We start from the raw sequence: 18,102 nt of genomic DNA, 5'->3' as shown, positions 1-18,102 counted from the left end.
AAACCAAGCTATACTTAATGAAAAGGGAACAGAAAGGACAGCATTATTTTATTTCAGGAATCCATCAACATCCTTTGCAGCTACATAGGCAGGAAAATCTAGAAATTGTAATTTATATAGAATTTGAAAACTCTTCAATTACAATGGACAGAGGGAAGAAAATACAGCTCAAGAGAGTGTTTGGATATTGCTGGGGCACAAGTTTTTTACTTATTAATATCATTGGTGCAGGAATTTTTGTGTCCCCCAAAGGTGTGTTGGCATACTCTTGCATGAACGTGGGAGTCTCCCTGTGCGTTTGGGCTGGCTGTGCCGTACTGGCCATGACATCAACTCTTTGCTCTGCAGAGATAAGTATAAGCTTCCCATGCAGTGGAGCTCAATACTACTTTCTCAAGAGATACTTTGGCTCCACGGTTGCTTTCTTGAATCTCTGGACATCCTTGTTTCTGGGGTCAGGGGTAGTTGCTGGCCAAGCTCTGCTCCTTGCTGAGTACAGCATCCAGCCTTTTTTCCCCAGCTGCTCTGTCCCAAAGCTGCCAAAGAAATGTCTGGCATTGGCCATGTTGTGGATTGTAGGAATTCTGACTTCTCGTGGTGTGAAAGAAGTGACTTGGCTTCAGATGGCTAGCTCGGTGCTGAAAGTGTCCATACTGGGCTTCATTTCCCTAACTGGGGTAGTGTTCCTGGTAAGAGGGAAAAAGGAGAATGTAGAACGGTTTCAGAATGCTTTTGATGCTGAATTTCCAGATATCTCTCACCTTATACAAGCCATCTTCCAAGGATATTTTGCATATTCAGGCGGGGCATGCTTTACACTTATAGCAGGTAACAATCCATTGAGGAAAAAAAAATCTAAAATCATGACTTATTGCATACAGTATGAAATGCCTATCATTTGTTGTATTTTGAGTCTTAAATGATTCAATGTTTCTTTCTTCTTTGTGACTTTCTAAATCAGATCATGCCAGCCTTGCACTTGTTACCTACTCTTAATTATCTTCCTGTTTATTCTAAGGTACTTATTTGATTGAACAGCTTCTCTTTTTCAACTTTCCTTTCTGGGACCACAGATATGTGACTTCTGTGTTAATCTGTTTCCTTTCTGTTAATGGATGAAAGCTGGGGTTGTGAAAATATTCCCCACCCATGAAACTGTAAATCCAGGAATGATCCAATGCTGGACTATGTTTGTGTTGTAGGTAGGTATGACACATTGAGGCTCTAAGTATTTTTATTTACTTACTTTTGGAATTATGTTTTATATTTTATTATAACTTTTTCCTTTCATTGATGAATGTAGTAATACAAACCGATTTTACATGCAATTGACCTTTTTCACATCAAGCATTCTAATTAATGATAAAGCTATAATTTTCTTGTGTGCATTATAAAAGCTGCCACCCTACAACAACCTTGGATGCATTTAAAAGTTAAATTAGGGCTGGGTGTGATGGCTCATGCCTATAATCCCAATGCTTTGAGAGGCCGAAATGGGAAGATTGCTTGAGCCTAGGAGTTTGAGACCAACCTGTGCAAAATAGTGAGATCCCTCTCCTCAGATTTCTTTTTCTTTCTTTCTTTTCTTTTTTTCTTTTCTTTCTTTCTTTCTTTCTTTTTCTTTCTCTCTCTTTCTCTTTCTCTCTCTCTTTCTCTCTCTCTTTCTTTCTCTCTCTCTCTTTCTCTCTCTTTCTCTTTCTTTCTTTCTTTCTTTCTTTCTTTCTTTCTTTCTTTCTTTCTTTCTTTCTTTCTTTCTTTCTTTCTTTCATTTTTGACAGAGTTTTCCTCTTGTTGCCCAGGCTGGAGTACAGTGGTGTGATTTCAGCTCTCTGCAACCTCCCGGGTTCAAGCAATTGTCCTGCCTCAGACTCCAGGGTAGCTGGGACTACGGGTGTGCACCACTATGCCCGGCTTATTTTTGTATTTTTAGTAAAGACAGGTTTTCACCATGTTGGCCAGGTTGGTCTCGAACACTTGACCTCAGGTGAGCCAACTGCCTCTGCTTCCCAAAGTGCTGGGATTGCAGGCATGAGCCACCACACATGGCCACCTCCTCAGATTTCTGAAAAAATTATCTGAACATAGAAGTGCACACTTTTAATCCTAGCTACTAAGAGGCTGAGGTGGGAGGATCGCTTGAGCCCAGGAGTTTGAGGCTGCAGTAAGCTGTGATTGCACCACTGCACTCCAGTTTGGGCTACAGAGTGAGACCCTGTCTCAAAAAAAAGAAAAATAAATAAATAAATAAATAAATAATAAGTTAGCCCACAATGCAAAGATACTATAACCAGGATTATAGGAGCCCGAAAGAGGCTCCCTTCCTCCCGCTAGCCTCCAGACGAGTACTCCCTGGACACCCAAAACAGGAACTTCTCCAGCAGTTCAGACCCCTTGACCGCAATGACAGCACTGGGCAGCTGACTGAAGTGGGTGCCAAAGTGGAACAGCATCTTCTTGATTCACTCAGGACATCAGAGAAGAGCAACAAGTGCTGGATTTTTGCCTTGCACTTTTACTATGCTCTTAAGCATCGTTATTCTTATATATTCGGGGATCATGTACAGGTTTACTACATGGATTTATTTGTATAATAGTGAGGTCTGGGTTTCTAGTGTACCCATCACCCTAACAGTGAACATGTACCCAATAGGTAATTTTTCAACCCTTAGCCCCCACCCAGTCTCCCCACTTTTGGAATCATCAGTGTCACAGTTTCCTCTATATATCCATGTGTACTCACTGTTTAGCTCCCATATATCAGTGAGAATATACAGTATTTGATTTTCTGTTTTTGAATTATTTCTCTTAGGATGATGGTCTCTAGTTGCATCCATGTTGCTGGAAAAGACATGATCTCATTCTTTTTATGGTTGCATGATATTCCATGGTGTATATATACCACATTTTTTAAAAATCCAGTCATGCATTGATGGACACTTAGGTTGATTCCATGACTTTGCTATTGTGAATAGTGCTGCAATAAACATGCAAGTGCGGAGGTCGTTTTGATATAACAATTTCTGTTCCTGTGGGTAGAGACTCAGTAGTGAAATTGCTGGGTCAAATGGTAGTTCTGCTTTTTGCTCTTTGTAGGTTCTTAAGTATCTTTAAAGAGTAGAGAAGCATAGATATTGTAGATTGCTCTGAGGCTATATACCCTTCCCTTCAATGTTAGAACAGAAGTTTTCATCTTTTCATTTTCAAAGTCAGTCTTTTCCCTTGAATTCTTTATCTTTTCCCTCCCATCACCTTAAGGACTTTTCTTTCACATTCTTTTATTTCATTTTTTCTCAACTTCAATTTTTTTTTAAAAAATCAGTTCTTTTCCTTGTTATTTAAATATGTATCAGACTCTTAACTACTGAACAAAACTTTTTAAAATCTCAAGTCCCCCGCCACTAGTTTATCTATCATTCGTGAAATCATTTGACTAGCCACCATCTTTTCAAAGACTGTTTTTAAAACCCTGTACTAGTGCCTCAAGATGAGTAAGATACAGTCTTTATCAAAGAGGCTTACGGTCTAGTAGGAGAGGCAATACCTAGATTTGGGTCTGCCATTACCAACTATAGCAAGTATTTTCTCCTTTCCAGTCTCTTTTTTTTAATCTGCAAAATGTATATCATGGTTTAAAATCACTATAATTCTTGCCTTATAAACGAATACTTTGATACACTATTTAATAGCCATAACGGAACAATATAATTACTTTGGAAATCAGCAGAAAGGTCACTTTTTGCTGTCACTGAGTGGAAAAGGTGGCAATTTGAATTGAACCCATAAAATTCCAGAAAAATATGAGTGAAGCCGTGGAGAATAGAAGCATGCAGCATAGATAGTAGACAAGGTATGTAACCTCAGGTGACTACAAAATGGTTTCCATCTGAGAGTCTTGGTATTAGATATGATTACTAAGGCAAGTACATACAAAGATGAAGGACAAAATACATAGGGTTGATTACTAAGGCAAGTACACAGACAGACGAAGGACAAAATGCCATAGGGTCGGAGGGAGACAGATGACTGGACAATGCCAACTTTTAAGCAGGAGGTAGAGAAAGAAGATTCAATGAAGAAGCCAGAGGAGGCTCAGAGTGTTATAGAGGAAAATCAGAATATATTTCAAAAAAGCAGGGGATAATCTATCTGGTTAAATGCTTCAGAAGTCAAGGAGCATGAGGACTGGCTAGAGCACCATCACTGATAATGTAAGAAGTCATTGGTGAATTTTGAACACGAGAGGAAGTCAGTTTGCATTGAGTTAAAAATAAGGTATTGAGAAAAGAAAGTTATGAGGATATTTCTGTTTTACGTGGCTTGTGATTAAATGGGCCAATTTCAGCAGCTGGCATAAAGAGCAAAAGTTTCTCATTGTTTCTTGCTTTCAAGGCTAGAAGCAATATTTCTGGATTTTTATTTGAGCCAGTTTCATTGTATCCCATTGCAGAGATGTGTCATTGTTAGATAATTATTGTCAGCTGAAAATATATTTACAGAATTTATTCATGCTGACCTATAAACTGTTATGGAATTCCTCACAAGCCTGTAGTGGTGAACAAAAGTTGGAGGAATTTCAGTGTGTGCTGGAGTTGCTAACTTACAAAATAAGTCTTAAGTACATTTAAGTTTTAAGTAACACTTTTACCTGCAAAATAGTGATTTGTAGACAGGTGACTTTGCAAGGTGTAGGAATACCTATCTTTTTTTAAAATTTTTATTTTTTATCACCCAGGCTGGAGTGCTGCTGTGCAATCACAGTTCACTGCAGCCTTGACCTTCTGGGCTCGATTGATCCTCTCACCTCAGCCTCCTGAGTAGTTGCGACTACAGGCACTCACCATCGTGCCCCGCTAATTTTTTTTTGTGTGTGGATTTTTAGTAGAGACGAGGTTTTGGTATGTTCCTCAGAATGGCCTTTAACTTCTGGGCTCCATTGATCCACCTGCCTATACCTCCCAAAGTGCTGGGTTTACAGATGTAAGCCACCACACCTGGCTGGAATACCCATCTTCTAAGTTCAAGAGTCAAGGATATTTGTCACCTGTCTGGCTATTATAACTTTTTATTATAAATTAAATTGTAATCTCCATCTCCTTTTTTACAAATCAAGTACATGATGAGAACAAGTAAAAGGCTCAGAAGAAAGTACAATTAATCCAAAAAATTGCCCTTTTGTCCCAAAGCTTTAATAACTATAGTAATTAACAACAACTATATATTCAGCACTTACTATATGCTAAACACTAGGATTGGAATCTTGTTGTCCCTATAGTTTTCACTATAAGGAGATTGAAACCTTGACAGCCAATACATTGTCCAGAAGTCCCACAATAGTAAGTGGTGCAGGCAGGGTTAAAATTAAAACCTTCTCAAATTTTTTACTGTTCAAGTTCTTAATCAGCTCAGATTAGTGTACCCCATGGGCATTAGATCCAACCCCTGGGCAGACACAGATAGAAGAAATTTGATATAGTCAAATGATAGATATTTATTAGCAAAGGGGATTTGGTTTTAAATAGCAGAAACCCACTCACATTAGCTTAAGCAATAAAAGGGGAACTTACTGGAAGGATTGTGCTATATTTTAAGGAAGATTTGGGCAACCAATCTTCAGGAGCAAAAAAAATTGGGAAGCAGACTGAACGTGGTGACTCACATTTTTAATCTGCACTTTGGGAGGCCTAGACTGGAGGATTGCTTGAGGCCAGGAGTTCAAGACCAGCCTGGGCAACATAGCGAGACCCCCATCTCCATAAAATAAATAATTAATATGAAAAAATAGGGAAGTTCTAGAAATTAAAAAAAAATTGTTTTCTCATCTTCCTTTCTTTTTTAAAACCATTACGTTGCTTTTCTCTTGACCTTTGGTTCAAATCCTTGAGATAAATTTTCTTGTATACTGAAAATGATTGGCTTCCGGTGGATCTGAGGTCTGTTCTTTGTTCCTTGCCACTGGGCAGGGCACAGGGTGCCATTGTATATTATGGTTATAGATGATCATTTCTTCATGGCACAGAGCAATTTTCCGGGTAGGACAAACTTTGGGGAAACGGTGTGATGAATGGAACAATATTTAACATAAAAACTGTCCTAGAAAATCCACTCTATATGATGCTAAATTACAACTGTTTTGGCCTTCTTTGCACTTAATATTGGCATAAAGGAATGGTCAAGAGCATACAGGGAGAGAGAAGTTATGACGGACTCTTTAACTCCTTTCAATATACGATATGAGAAATGTATAATAGGAAAATTTTGCTAGCCAGGGAGAGAGTTTCCTTTCCCATTTTCCAAGAAGTAATTATTTTCCTGAGATCTGAAGGAAGGGTAGAGGTCAACTAGGCCACTAGGAAAGAACATTCCACATAAGAAAACAGACCCTATGGCAAGAAGGGAGAAGACATTGTTGAGGAACTGCAAAGGCCAGTCTGTCTGTATCTGTCTATATATGAAACACAGATAGCAAGAGAAACTATCACATTGTCACGTAATATATCTCCATAGCACTTAGTTTCTTTTCATACAGACACTTTCCATAGTTTTATTATTTTAACCTCTTATTTATGCAATTATTTAACTCATGTGTAGCTTTTCTTCTTGAGGTCGAACTTCATGTAGTTTCTGCTCACTGCTGGATTCCCACTATCCAAACTCAGTGCCTGGACTTAATAGATGAGGCTAAACACGTAAGTAGGCTTCAAATGGTACAGGACTTACGGGCTCCAATTTCATTTTTTATTCTTCAGTCTTTCTTCAGAAATTTTACCATCTATGGAGAAAATGAAGCATATTTCATATTTTTCTTCATTTAGCTATATTAGGCAGGTGGGTGTGTAGCAGTCCACCAGTGTGTGCTTGTGTGTATATGTGTGCGTGTGTGCGCGCATTTCAGTGTATGTGTAGTGGTGGTGGCTGAATGAATAGGAAGAGCCTAGCCCAATTCTTGACACATGGAGAGATGCTGGTAGGAATGTAAATTAGTATAATGTCTATGGAAAACAGTTTGGAGATTTCTCAAAGAACTAAAAATAGAACTACAATTTGATCCAGCAATCCCACTACTGGGTGTCTATCCAAAAGAAAAATCAATAGGATACCTGCACTCATGTTTATCACAACACTATTGTGTGTTTGTATATACATATATATACACACCACAGTATACTACACAGTCATAAAAAATAATGAAATCATGTCTTTTTCAGAAACATGAATGCAGCTGGAGACCATCGTCCTAAGTGAAATAACTCAAAAATAGAAAGAGAAATATTATACCTTCTCATTCATAATTAACTACAAAACGTGTACTTATGGATGTAGAGAGTAAAATGATGACCCATAGAGACTTGGAAGGGAGAGGGAGTGGACAGGTGGCTGATGAAAAATTACTTAATGGGTACAATGTACGTTATTCAGGTGATGGATACCCTAAAACCCTGACTTGACCACCACACAATCTATGCATGTAATACAATCATAGAAAAGGCATAACCATCCTTGGTATGCTTGTACCCCATAAATTTATACAAATACAAAAATATTAATAAAAAATAATGAATTTTAGAAATAATGTTTACCAATTATGATTTTGTCCTCTTTTGTGTTATAGGGGAGCTGAAGAAACCCAGAACAACAATTCCCAAATGCATATTTACTGCGTTACCTCTGGTGACTGTAGTTTATTTACTGGTTAACATTTCCTATCTGACTGTTCTTACACCCAGGGAAATTCTCTCTTCAGGTTTGTATGCAAATGGCTAAAACAATAAATAAAGTGCTGGTCCTTTCAACATACCTTAACTATCATTTCACCAGTCAGGACCACTGTTTACTGTTCACTATTCTATATATATAATCAACTTATAATTTTCTAAAATAACAGAGGGCCAAAGGGAATGATTTGTCTTAGAAAAGATATTCATGTTTAAGCATGGTTATGCCTTTTCTGATAGTATGGAAAGATGTATATAATGTTGATGTATGGTGTAGATCAGATTCAAAATATTAGTATTCCTTTCATGATCTCATCTCACCAGAGTGACACTATGTAATCAGTGTTTACATCTATTGTAAAACTTTCAAAATGTTTGAGTCTCAATGTTTTTCCAGGTGTCACAAAAAATGATCAAGTTGAAATGTAGAATATTGGCAGTCAAAAGAGTAGATGCTAATGTTCAATTGATGCATATAATTAATATTGATGTATAAAACAATACGGTTTACCATGAACAACTCTGAAATTCATGGTGGCAAAGGGTCCTGAACATATTGGAAATCTGACCAAAAAATAGCTATCTTAGAAGCCAAATTGTAGAATAAAGAGTAAAAGAATGAGAAAATCTTAAATAAATATACCTTTAAAAATGAGTAATAGATTCAAGGAATAAAAGGAAATTTGGAAAGAAATGAGAAACAGGGGAAGTGGAAGACTAGTAATTTCCTCAAGTCAGCATTAAACCACCTCATGAGATAAATCTATCACCCAGTACCTTCAGGACTAATCTCTTTTGAGCAGCTATTATTGTTTTGGTGAATCTTTGAGGCATGGAGGCAAACCTAAGGGAGATTTTGATAAAAAATTCTGGTAAACTTTGCCTCAATTCTTATGTTACTGCCCTGCAGGGTGCTGCCATATGGTATCAGTGCTGATTCATAATGGTCTAGGTATCTTAGGCACTTCTAAACTAGATGTAATCAAGCTTCTGAGTGTCTGTGAGAACAAACCAAATGCAAAGTCAGATCAGAACAAGCAGTGATTTGTTAACTACTTTGATTATGTAAAGAATAAATTTACAAAGTTAATAGTGGGTGTGGTCGGGGCTGCTGGTCAGCTAGCACTGTTGTTATGGTTCGTTGAAGCTGGCGTCTGTTATGACTACCAGTGCTCCATCCATACGGGTTGTTAAAAAGTCATGAATATCTCCTTTGGTGTCATAATGGTTACAGCAATTTTGTAGGTGGCACAATGGTTTTGGCATGTGTGGAAAACTCATGAAGTATTTTGACCATCATCACTTGTAATTTGGCTACAATGCTTATTTTTTAGGCATATCATTTTTAGACTTTTTGTTTAAATTCTAAATTAATGTTTCTGAGTCCAAATATCTGCATGTTTATTGTACAGGAAATTTAAATTAAGAAAAAAATCAGAGTCATACATGAAAAAATACATGTATAGGTATAGTAATCATAGCTTTATGTATGATAGCAAAAATTAAAAATCATAAAAATATCCAATAAACTTGAAACAAATAAAAAATTTATGGGAAATCTATATAACAGAATATTCTGTAATTTGTAAAAGATGATATTGTTGATGGACACTTGAAGAAAAGGGACAATGTTTATAATTCAATAATGAGGAAAAAGTCAGGATGAATATAATGATGTAAAACAGTAAATAAGTAGCTAGTAATGGTGATCAACAGGAATGATATTGTATATGATTTTTACTTTATTGTTTGCACTGAATATTACACATTTTCTTTAAGGTGCAAAATTTGTATAATAAGGGGGAACTTATAAGCAAAAGAAATAGGGTTTTTTTTTTTTTTTTTTTTTTTTTTGTGAGACAGAGTCTTGCTCTGTTGCCTAAGCTGGAGTTGAGTGGCACAATCTTGCTCACCGCAACCTCCGCCTCCAGGGTTCAAGCACTTCTTGTGCCTCAGCCTTTCGAGTAGCTGGGATAACAGGCATGGGCCACCACACCTGGCTAACTTTTGTATATTTAGTAGAGATAGGGTTTTGTCATGTTGGCCAGGCTGTTCCGACTTCAAGTGATTCTCCCTCTTGACCTCTCAAAGGGCTGGTATTACAGGCGTGAACCACCAGGCCCAAACCTAGGTTCTCAAATTAAGAAATTTTAAAGATTAAGAGATGTATTTTTTTCAAACAGGTATATGTAAAAAATGTGAAAAGTTCCCAGATGAATATAGAGCATCTATGACATGGCATGAATTGTATGCTACATTTTATTTAAGGAACATTGAAAGAATTATACCAGGCTGTGATAAATATTAGATTCTAATATCTGTGGTTTACATAGAAAAAGAAACAATGGTATTAATTATGTAATGTTTTCGTCTGTGTCCATGTCAGAGCTCTGACTTGTTTCTTCACATATTTTCCTCCTAGGGAAACAAAAAGCCTTTATTGTGAATAAGTACCACAACTGAGAAGGGAAGGGTGTTCTGCTAGAACAATGTGTATGGAAATGACGTAGTGAGGAGCCCTGTCCCAGCTTTGAAAATTGAGGATTTCGTTGTTCCCAAAGTCCTGCCACAGACTGCTGACAGGGTGCTCACATTTGGTTTTCTTGAGAGTTCCATGCCATATTTAAAACTAGAGAAAATTGGCATAGGACAAGATAATCTAAAACAGTAAATACATTTTATGGAAGCAGAAGCTGAGAAGGTTTCCCTGTCCAGATACAACCTAAAAGTAGCTGGTCCCAAGTACCCAGATATGGTTAAGAATTTTGGAAAGATAGCCAATGATAGACAATAAATAAATTAATTAAAAATAATAATAAAAGAATTTTGAAGAGAAAGTGAGAATTTTAGAATCATTTATTGGTAAATTAATGCAATTATTTTCCGAGGTCAATTTTGTAACATCATCCTTATTTTAAAATGTGTATACCTTTGGACTCACAAGTCCCACTTCTAAGAATTTACTCTAAGGAGACTTGAACAACTATCAAGAATGGAAGGCATGAGTGTTTTCATTAAAGCCCATTTTATATTAGCAAGAAATTGAACATAAACTACAAATAAAACAATATGAAATGGGTAGATAAAGTCATTGACAGTTATATAATGGAATGCTGAGAATTTGCTAGAAAAATTAGATGCATGCAAATGTACCAATAAGAGCAAGATGCACCTGCAAAAACAAGCCTAAGTGAGCGTACACAAATATGCACACTCATACACAACCCTAATCGGTGCTTATACATTCATACAAAATTTCTGGAAGAGGATCCAAACAGCTGTTAATGGTGGTTACATTTGCTGCACATGAATGGGAGGTTGGTGAAGAGAGGGACATTTACTTTTCACTTTATGTGCTTCAGTGCTATTTATTTTACTTTTCACCCAAAACATATATGAAATCATTTTTAAAAGAAAAGAAACAACATGTGGAAAGTGTAACAAAGAAAAAACATCCCTTATGGCATAGAGCTAAAGATGATGTAGAAAGATGTATCGTTTTTGCCAGCCAGCACTGACAGAGCTGCACCTGATCCTCCTCAAGTTATAACTAACCACGTTTGTAGAATGCACACTGGGAAATTGAAGGGGAATTTCCTTTGCATTACTGGAAAGAAATATTTTGGAAATGTGACTGAAAATGTGAAATTTATGGAGGTATGGGTGTCCGGGAAAAACAACTAACAATATCTTCCTGAAAAGAACAATAAATGAGACAGGAGATATTTTTAAGGAAGATCCAAAGTTGTAGAATAGCACTAAGGAAAACAAGTGAAATGGCACTTGAGGCTATTTAAAAAGGGTTACAAAAATTAAAGATCTTTAAGAACAAGGACTATTAATGATATTTTAATTTTGTCACATTTGGGAAGTCCTACCTTGTGTTATAAGCCAGTATGTTGATGTCCCAAAAGTCCCTCTAGAAACCTACCTTGGTACAAGAGCATAGGCTCCAAGGACACGTACCCCCAGGGACCTCAGGCCCCATTGTGCTCATTCCATTGAAAAACTGAGAATTTGTTTCTCTCTGACCAAGTGATCTGTCCTAGCATATATTCACATAATATGAACTGAATCAAGTGAATTCTCACAAACAGTGGATGCTTTTCTTCACAGGTTCGTTTTTTTCCTGTGGACTTTTATTAAATTAGTACCCGTAAGGTCTCTTATCTTTAAGCAAACAAAAAAAAAAAAAAAAAAAGCAGAATACTCTCTAATGGTTAGTTTCTTAATCTCAGTACCATGACCATTTTATACTGTATAATTTTTTGTTGTAGTGAACTGTCCTGTGCATTATAAGATGTTTAGCAACATCCTTGGCCTCTACTCACCAGATACGAGCAGCAACCTTCTACCTCCCCAGTTGTGACAGCCAAAAAAGTCTCCAGACATTGCCAAATGACCCTGAGGAGTAAATTCAGCTCCAATTGAGAGCTATCGGTCTATAGAAAAGTCCCAAATGTCATACATATTTTTAATGGTGTGTAATTTATTTTCTTAATCTACGTGGTTACTTTTTCTGCGAAGTATTTCAAATTGCGCTGTGCTGTGGGAAAGTCTCATTCTGGTGTCAGTAGTGTTGCACTGTGCTTTTTGGCCTCTGAATGTAACTATTAAGACTCTATAAACTAGTTTTAGAAAATAAGCATGGATTCAATCGTCCGTTCAACAAAATCAATTCATTTCACAAGTGTTTATTGAAAGCCTACTATATGTCTGTCACAGAGTGATCCACTAGTTTTATAGAAAATAAATGGATTGTCCTTGCCCTCTAAAACATTCTTGGTCTATTGGGGAAGACATATAAAATGATAACCATTTACAATACAGTGTGATAGGGCTCAAACAGACACCTTTAAAAGGTGTTATATAAGTGTAACTAAGGAAATAAACAATAAAATTAAGCAAATTGAATGTTATTCCTTAAGTTTATGTTTTTATTTTGAAATAATATTAAAAGGTTTATCATTAGTATTTCTCTTTTAACACGTTTTCTTTTGTGTATTTTTGTTTTCCTGCAGATGCTGTAGCTATCACATGGGCTAATCGAGTTTTTCCCTCATTGGCATGGATTATGCCTTTTGCTATTTCTACTTCATTATTTAGCAACCTTCTGATTTCTATATTTAAATCATCGAGACCAATATATCTTGCAAGCCAAGAGGGCCAGCTGCCTTTGCTATTTAATACACTTAATAGTCATTCCTCTCCATTTACAGCTGTGCTGCTACTTGTCACTTTGGGATCCCTTGCAATTATCTTAACAAGTCTAATTGATTTGATAAACTATATTTTTTTCACGAATTCATTATGGTCTATATTATTAATGATAGGAATACTAAGGCGGAGATACCAGGAACCCAATCTATCTATACCTTATAAGGTAAAATTTGATTTTCTAATTCTTTTCTGTGTGAAAGAACAGATATTGAGTATAACTGTATTTCAGATTATAATCAAGGCATCTATAAGTAGATCTTCTGAATACTCAGTTATTGTGAAACATAAGAATAATCTGGTCTTGGTTTTAATTTTCATTTTTATTGGCTAGGTTACTCAATATAAAGTCTCTTATATTCCATTTAATGGTTTATTAGAGAGAAAAACAGTTCTCTGGATGGTTAGACAGATCATTATGAGTCTTTTGAACAGATATTATTTTGTCTACTTATGTAACTAGTTATGCATATGAATGTCTTCCACAGTCAGGGTCAGATTTAGCAGATGAGAAACAGAAGAGGCAAGGTGAGGTCACAAGTGATAACATCCACTGTTCTGAAACATCAACTTACTTTGTTGGCAAATTCCAGTCTTTCAACTTTACTTATTTTAAACTGACTTTCAGTCTGGATGAAAAAATTTTTCACAGGAGAGGAGACAACCATTTAATTGTAGAAAAACAAATAAGCAGCAAAACTTGGTAGCATAAGAATGTTATTGGAGAAAGATGGCCCTGACACTGATGATCAGAATAATAAAATAATCTTGGTTGCCTAGGTAGGTTGTTCAAAGCTTGGCTTGGATGATCACCTTTAATCCTCTCAGTAATAGAAAGGTGGATTCTATTGTTATTCCCATTTTACAGATAAGAAAACAGACTTACAAAAGTTAGGTCACTTGCCCAAGCTCACACAGCGTGGATTAGAGCAAGATTTAAATCTAGTCAGTCTCTTTGGAGTGTTTGACTCTCGCTAAATACAAAATATAAGAAAGAACTGCTGAGAGAACGAAAGCAATGTTCCCATCACCAACTATGGTTGATTTATGTCCTTCTTTCCTTTCCAGCCTTCTTTTCAACTTCTTCCATCCAGTCATCTCTTAATTGCTGTGTATTTGAGTATTAGTTGTCAAGAGGCAACTATATTTTAAGCACCTTGCTAGGTACTCTGAGTAGAAAAAGAATTAAGACTTGGCTCCTGCCTTTAAGCAGGTTATAATCTATCTGGACAGTCGTGTAAACCAAAAATCATGGTGTGATAATTGCTACCTAGTGGTCTGCAGAGGAAGCTCAGAGAACACATAGGGAGAGAGATTGAATCTACAGCAGGGTTGATGGTCGTAGGCCCCTTTGGATGTGCCTCCCTAGCATCTACTCTCTGTATAGTTTCACATGGTGGATCTTTTTAATATGTCTTTTGCTGTTTTCTCATCCACACTTTTGTTAGATTACTGACCCTAATACATACAATTATAAAGAAGTTATGAACTGGGGGATAAATTTGTTATACACAAATAACAGTATAAGATAATCATTAAGAGCTTTGGGCTCAAGTCCAGTTGCTTGGCTAGTAGCTGAGTTTAGTCTTGTTATGGAACCTCTGAACCTCAGTTTCTTCAGATCTAAAATGGGAAAAAATAATACCTACCTCCTATTAACATTGAATGTATTAAGTAAGCTAAAGCATGCAAACAATCCAGGGTCTGACATTGATGGCTATTATTGCTTATATTATTATTCAACTTACGCTTGCATCAGAAAGGAAGGCAAGGCAGCCTTAAGTACAAGTGGCTAAAATTTGTCTTGTATGCCCCCAGGAGCGCTCTTTTCTTTTCTCTCAATTATTTGATAATGGATACTGAGCCATGAGATGATAAAATATCTTTATTATTTATTTATTTTTTAATTTATTTTGTTTTTTGAAATGGAGTCTCACTCTGTCGCCCAGGCTGGAGTGCAGTGGCGCAATCTCAGCTCACTGCAGACTCCACCTCCTGGGTTCACGCCATTCTCCTGCCTCAGCCTCCCGAGTAGCTGGGACTACAGGAGCCCACCACCACACCTGGCTAATTTTTTGTATTTTTAGTAGAGACGGGGTTTCACCACGTTAACCAGGATGGTCTCGATCTCCTGATCTTGTGATCCGCCTGTCTCAGCCTCCCAAAGTGCTGGGATTATAGGTGTGAGACACCGTGCCCGGCCTAAAGTATGTTTTTCAAGGATGCTTTATAAACTAAGAAGAGATTTTTTTTTTCTTTTTTTTTTTTTGAGACAGAGTCTCTTGTCGTCCAGGCTGGAGAGGCTGGAATGCAGTGGCGTGATCTTGGCTCACTGCAACCTCCGCCTCCTGAGTTCAAGTGATTCTCCTGCCTCAGCCTCCCAAGTAGCTGGGATTATAGGTGCCCGCCACCACACCCAGCTAATTTTTGTTTTTTTAGTAGAGACAGAGTTCCACCATGTTGCCCAGGCTGATCTCGATCTCCTGACCTCGTGATCCACCAGCCTTGGCCTCACAAAGTGCTGGGATTACAGGCGTGAGCCACTGTGCCCGGCCAAGAAGAGATTCTTAATGATTAAATCCCAACAAATGATCCTCTAATGAAAGGGTTTTGTTTCATAAATTATGACTGGCTGTGTTATATATATCTTTGGGGAATGTAGATTCATATCAGTTATATCTTATATCAATTTTCTCCCTAGGTTGGGTAATGTTGTAGAGAACTGTTACAATTCTAACACAAAGCAGGTACCAAGGACTGGTCTTTAAGGCTTTTGGCAAAACAAAAACAAAATATAAAACAGGGAAAATTGTTTTAGCTAAAATTTTTGTCTTGATTTTTTTTTTTTAATATGCTGAGCCTATAAAGTTATAACATTTACCTGTCAGTATTTACCTGTGTAACAGAGGGTCTGAGGATGGTTCTTCTGTTTTGTCATGAATTTCTTACTGCCTTGAGATATTTTCCAAAGAAGATTTTTGTTACTTCCATTGGGCCTTAGAAATTCCCTCTTAACAGATTCATGGTACTCAGATCAGTAGATTGTGATCTTATCAGCAAATGGTTCTAGTTATTTCCATTCATGGACAGTCAAATGCTAGATGCCCATTCCCTCCAACCTGACAATGAGTCTTCAACGTCTCCTTTCACTCAGGCATTTATCTGACTTCTAAACCAGGTTTATTCAACTTTACAGCTAATTTAGCCTGTTTAATTAGCTTGTATCTCTGCATTTTTATTTATATAAATATAGAGGTATGATTCATGGATGTTCATATCTAATATTTTTTCAAACTTTGCTCTTTTCAGGTGTTTCTGCCATTTCCATTAACCACAATAGTCATCGACGTGGGCTTGGTTGTGATACCATTGGTAAAGTCTCCAAATGTGCATTATGTCTACGTGCTTCTGTTAGTTCTCAGCGGATTACTATTTTACATACCTTTAATGCATTTTAAAATAAGATTGGCTTGGTTTGAGAAGATGACTTGCTATTTACAATTACTATTTAATATTTGCCTCCCTGATACGTCTGAGGAACAGATGTCAGAAGTGCAAACTGTTAAAAAATAGCCTTCTAAAAAACATATATCAGATTCCAAATCAAGGTCAAACACATGATAGAACATTCATGGTGAAATTCCTATGGTAACTATTTTTTTCTCAAATGAAATAAGTAATGTATACAAAAGTACCCAAGACAGTACCTGGCTTCAAAGTCACTAAGAAATTGTTATACATAACTAAAGCTCTGCTTTGTGTGGTAAAAAACTTAAGTCCTGGTTTGCATAGCTTGATAGAGTGATTATACATCTCCCATTCTCTAACTCTTTTTTCTGTATCCCACCCCTTTTCTACTGAATTTGTGGGAATCCTGTAATAAAAGTGAATGGCTAAAAATTTTAAAAGCATTCCTTATCTTCATCTTTCCTGAGTCTTTTTTTGAGGCGGGCGGGGCCAGGGAAGATGCTGATTTGAAGATGAAAAGAATAATTCCATTTTTCCAGTTGGCTTTTCCCTTCTAGAATGTAGCACTTTTTTTTTTTTTTTTTTCATCAAGATGGAGCCTCACTCTGTTGCCTGGGCTGGAGTGCAGTGGCGTGATCTCGGCTCACTGCAACCTCCACGTCCTGGGTTCAAGGGATTCTCTTGCCTCAGCCTCCTGAGTAGCTGGGATTATAGGCGCCTGCCACTATACTCAGCTAATTTTTTGTATTTTTGGTAGAGACTGAGTTTCACCATATTGGCCAGGCTGGTCTCAAACTTCTGAACTCGTGATTTGCCTGCCTCGACCTCCCAAAGTGTTGGGATTACAGGCGTGAGCCTCTGTGCCTAGACCCATTTTTTTTTTTCAAGCTAATAACTATTTTAGAAGCATGGGGCTGGGCGTGGCAGCTCACATCTGTAATCCCAGCACTTCAGGAGGCTGAGGCAGGCGGATTACTTGACGTTAGGAGTTCAAAGCCAGCCTGGCCAACATGGTGAAAACCCGTGTCTACCAAAAATATAAAATTAGCTGGGTGTGGTGGTGTGCACCTGTAATCACAGCTACTCGGGAGGCTGAGGCAGGAGAATCACTTGAACTCAGGAGGCAGAGGTTGCAGTGAGCAGAGATCGTGCCACTGCACTCCAGCCTGGGTGACAGAGTGAGACTCTGTCTCAATAAAACAAGAAGCATGAATCTTTAGGTTAATTTACTTTGAGTGCCTTTAAGAAAAATGTTGACATGTCTTAGAAGAACAGCATTACTGTGTCTTCTTTTGATTTATTAATAAGTGTGACCTACTGGGAATGATATAGTTGTATATAAAGTGTGTGTAATAGATGGCTAAGTGGATAGCATCCCAGGAGTCACATTCATCCAGCATCATTCAATTTAAAAAATTCATCCACATAGCTTAGAATTTTAAAAGATCTGGTTTAGAGTTGTCTTCAGAAAGTGGGAATGTGGGAAGATGTCCAGTGACCTTTGTTAGCCAGCTTTATTCCCGGCCTCCCTTTATCCCTCAGAGGTGGCATCCACAGATGTCGAAGGACTTGTCAAGTTTGAGGAACTATCCCCTGGTGTGATGGTTAGTTTTATGTGTCAGCTTGGCTGGATCATGGGGCCCGGACATTTGATCACACATTATTCTGGATGTTTCTGCAAGGGTGTTTTTTGGATAAGATTAAC

General features: G+C 37.3%; 1 protein-coding gene across 1 annotated transcript; it reads left to right on the top strand.

Annotated features, from left to right (window-relative positions):
• Positions 1-38: 38 nt before the first annotated feature.
• On the top strand, positions 39-16,840 carry SLC7A13 (solute carrier family 7 member 13). The gene is made up of 4 exons (XM_003902936.5): positions 39-828; positions 7,610-7,741; positions 12,734-13,095; positions 16,239-16,840. The coding sequence occupies exons 1-4, from the start codon at positions 144-146 to the stop codon at positions 16,500-16,502; spliced, it is 1,443 nt and encodes a 480-aa protein (XP_003902985.1). The 5' UTR covers positions 39-143; the 3' UTR covers positions 16,503-16,840.
• The last annotated feature ends 1,262 nt before the right edge of the window (positions 16,841-18,102 follow it).

Source organism: Papio anubis, chromosome 8 (assembly GCF_008728515.1).
Source record: "Papio anubis isolate 15944 chromosome 8, Panubis1.0, whole genome shotgun sequence".
Classification (NCBI taxonomy): Eukaryota; Metazoa; Chordata; class Mammalia; order Primates; family Cercopithecidae; genus Papio; species Papio anubis.
Note: the sequence above shows the minus strand (reverse complement) of the source record. Positions and strands in the feature narration are given on the sequence as shown.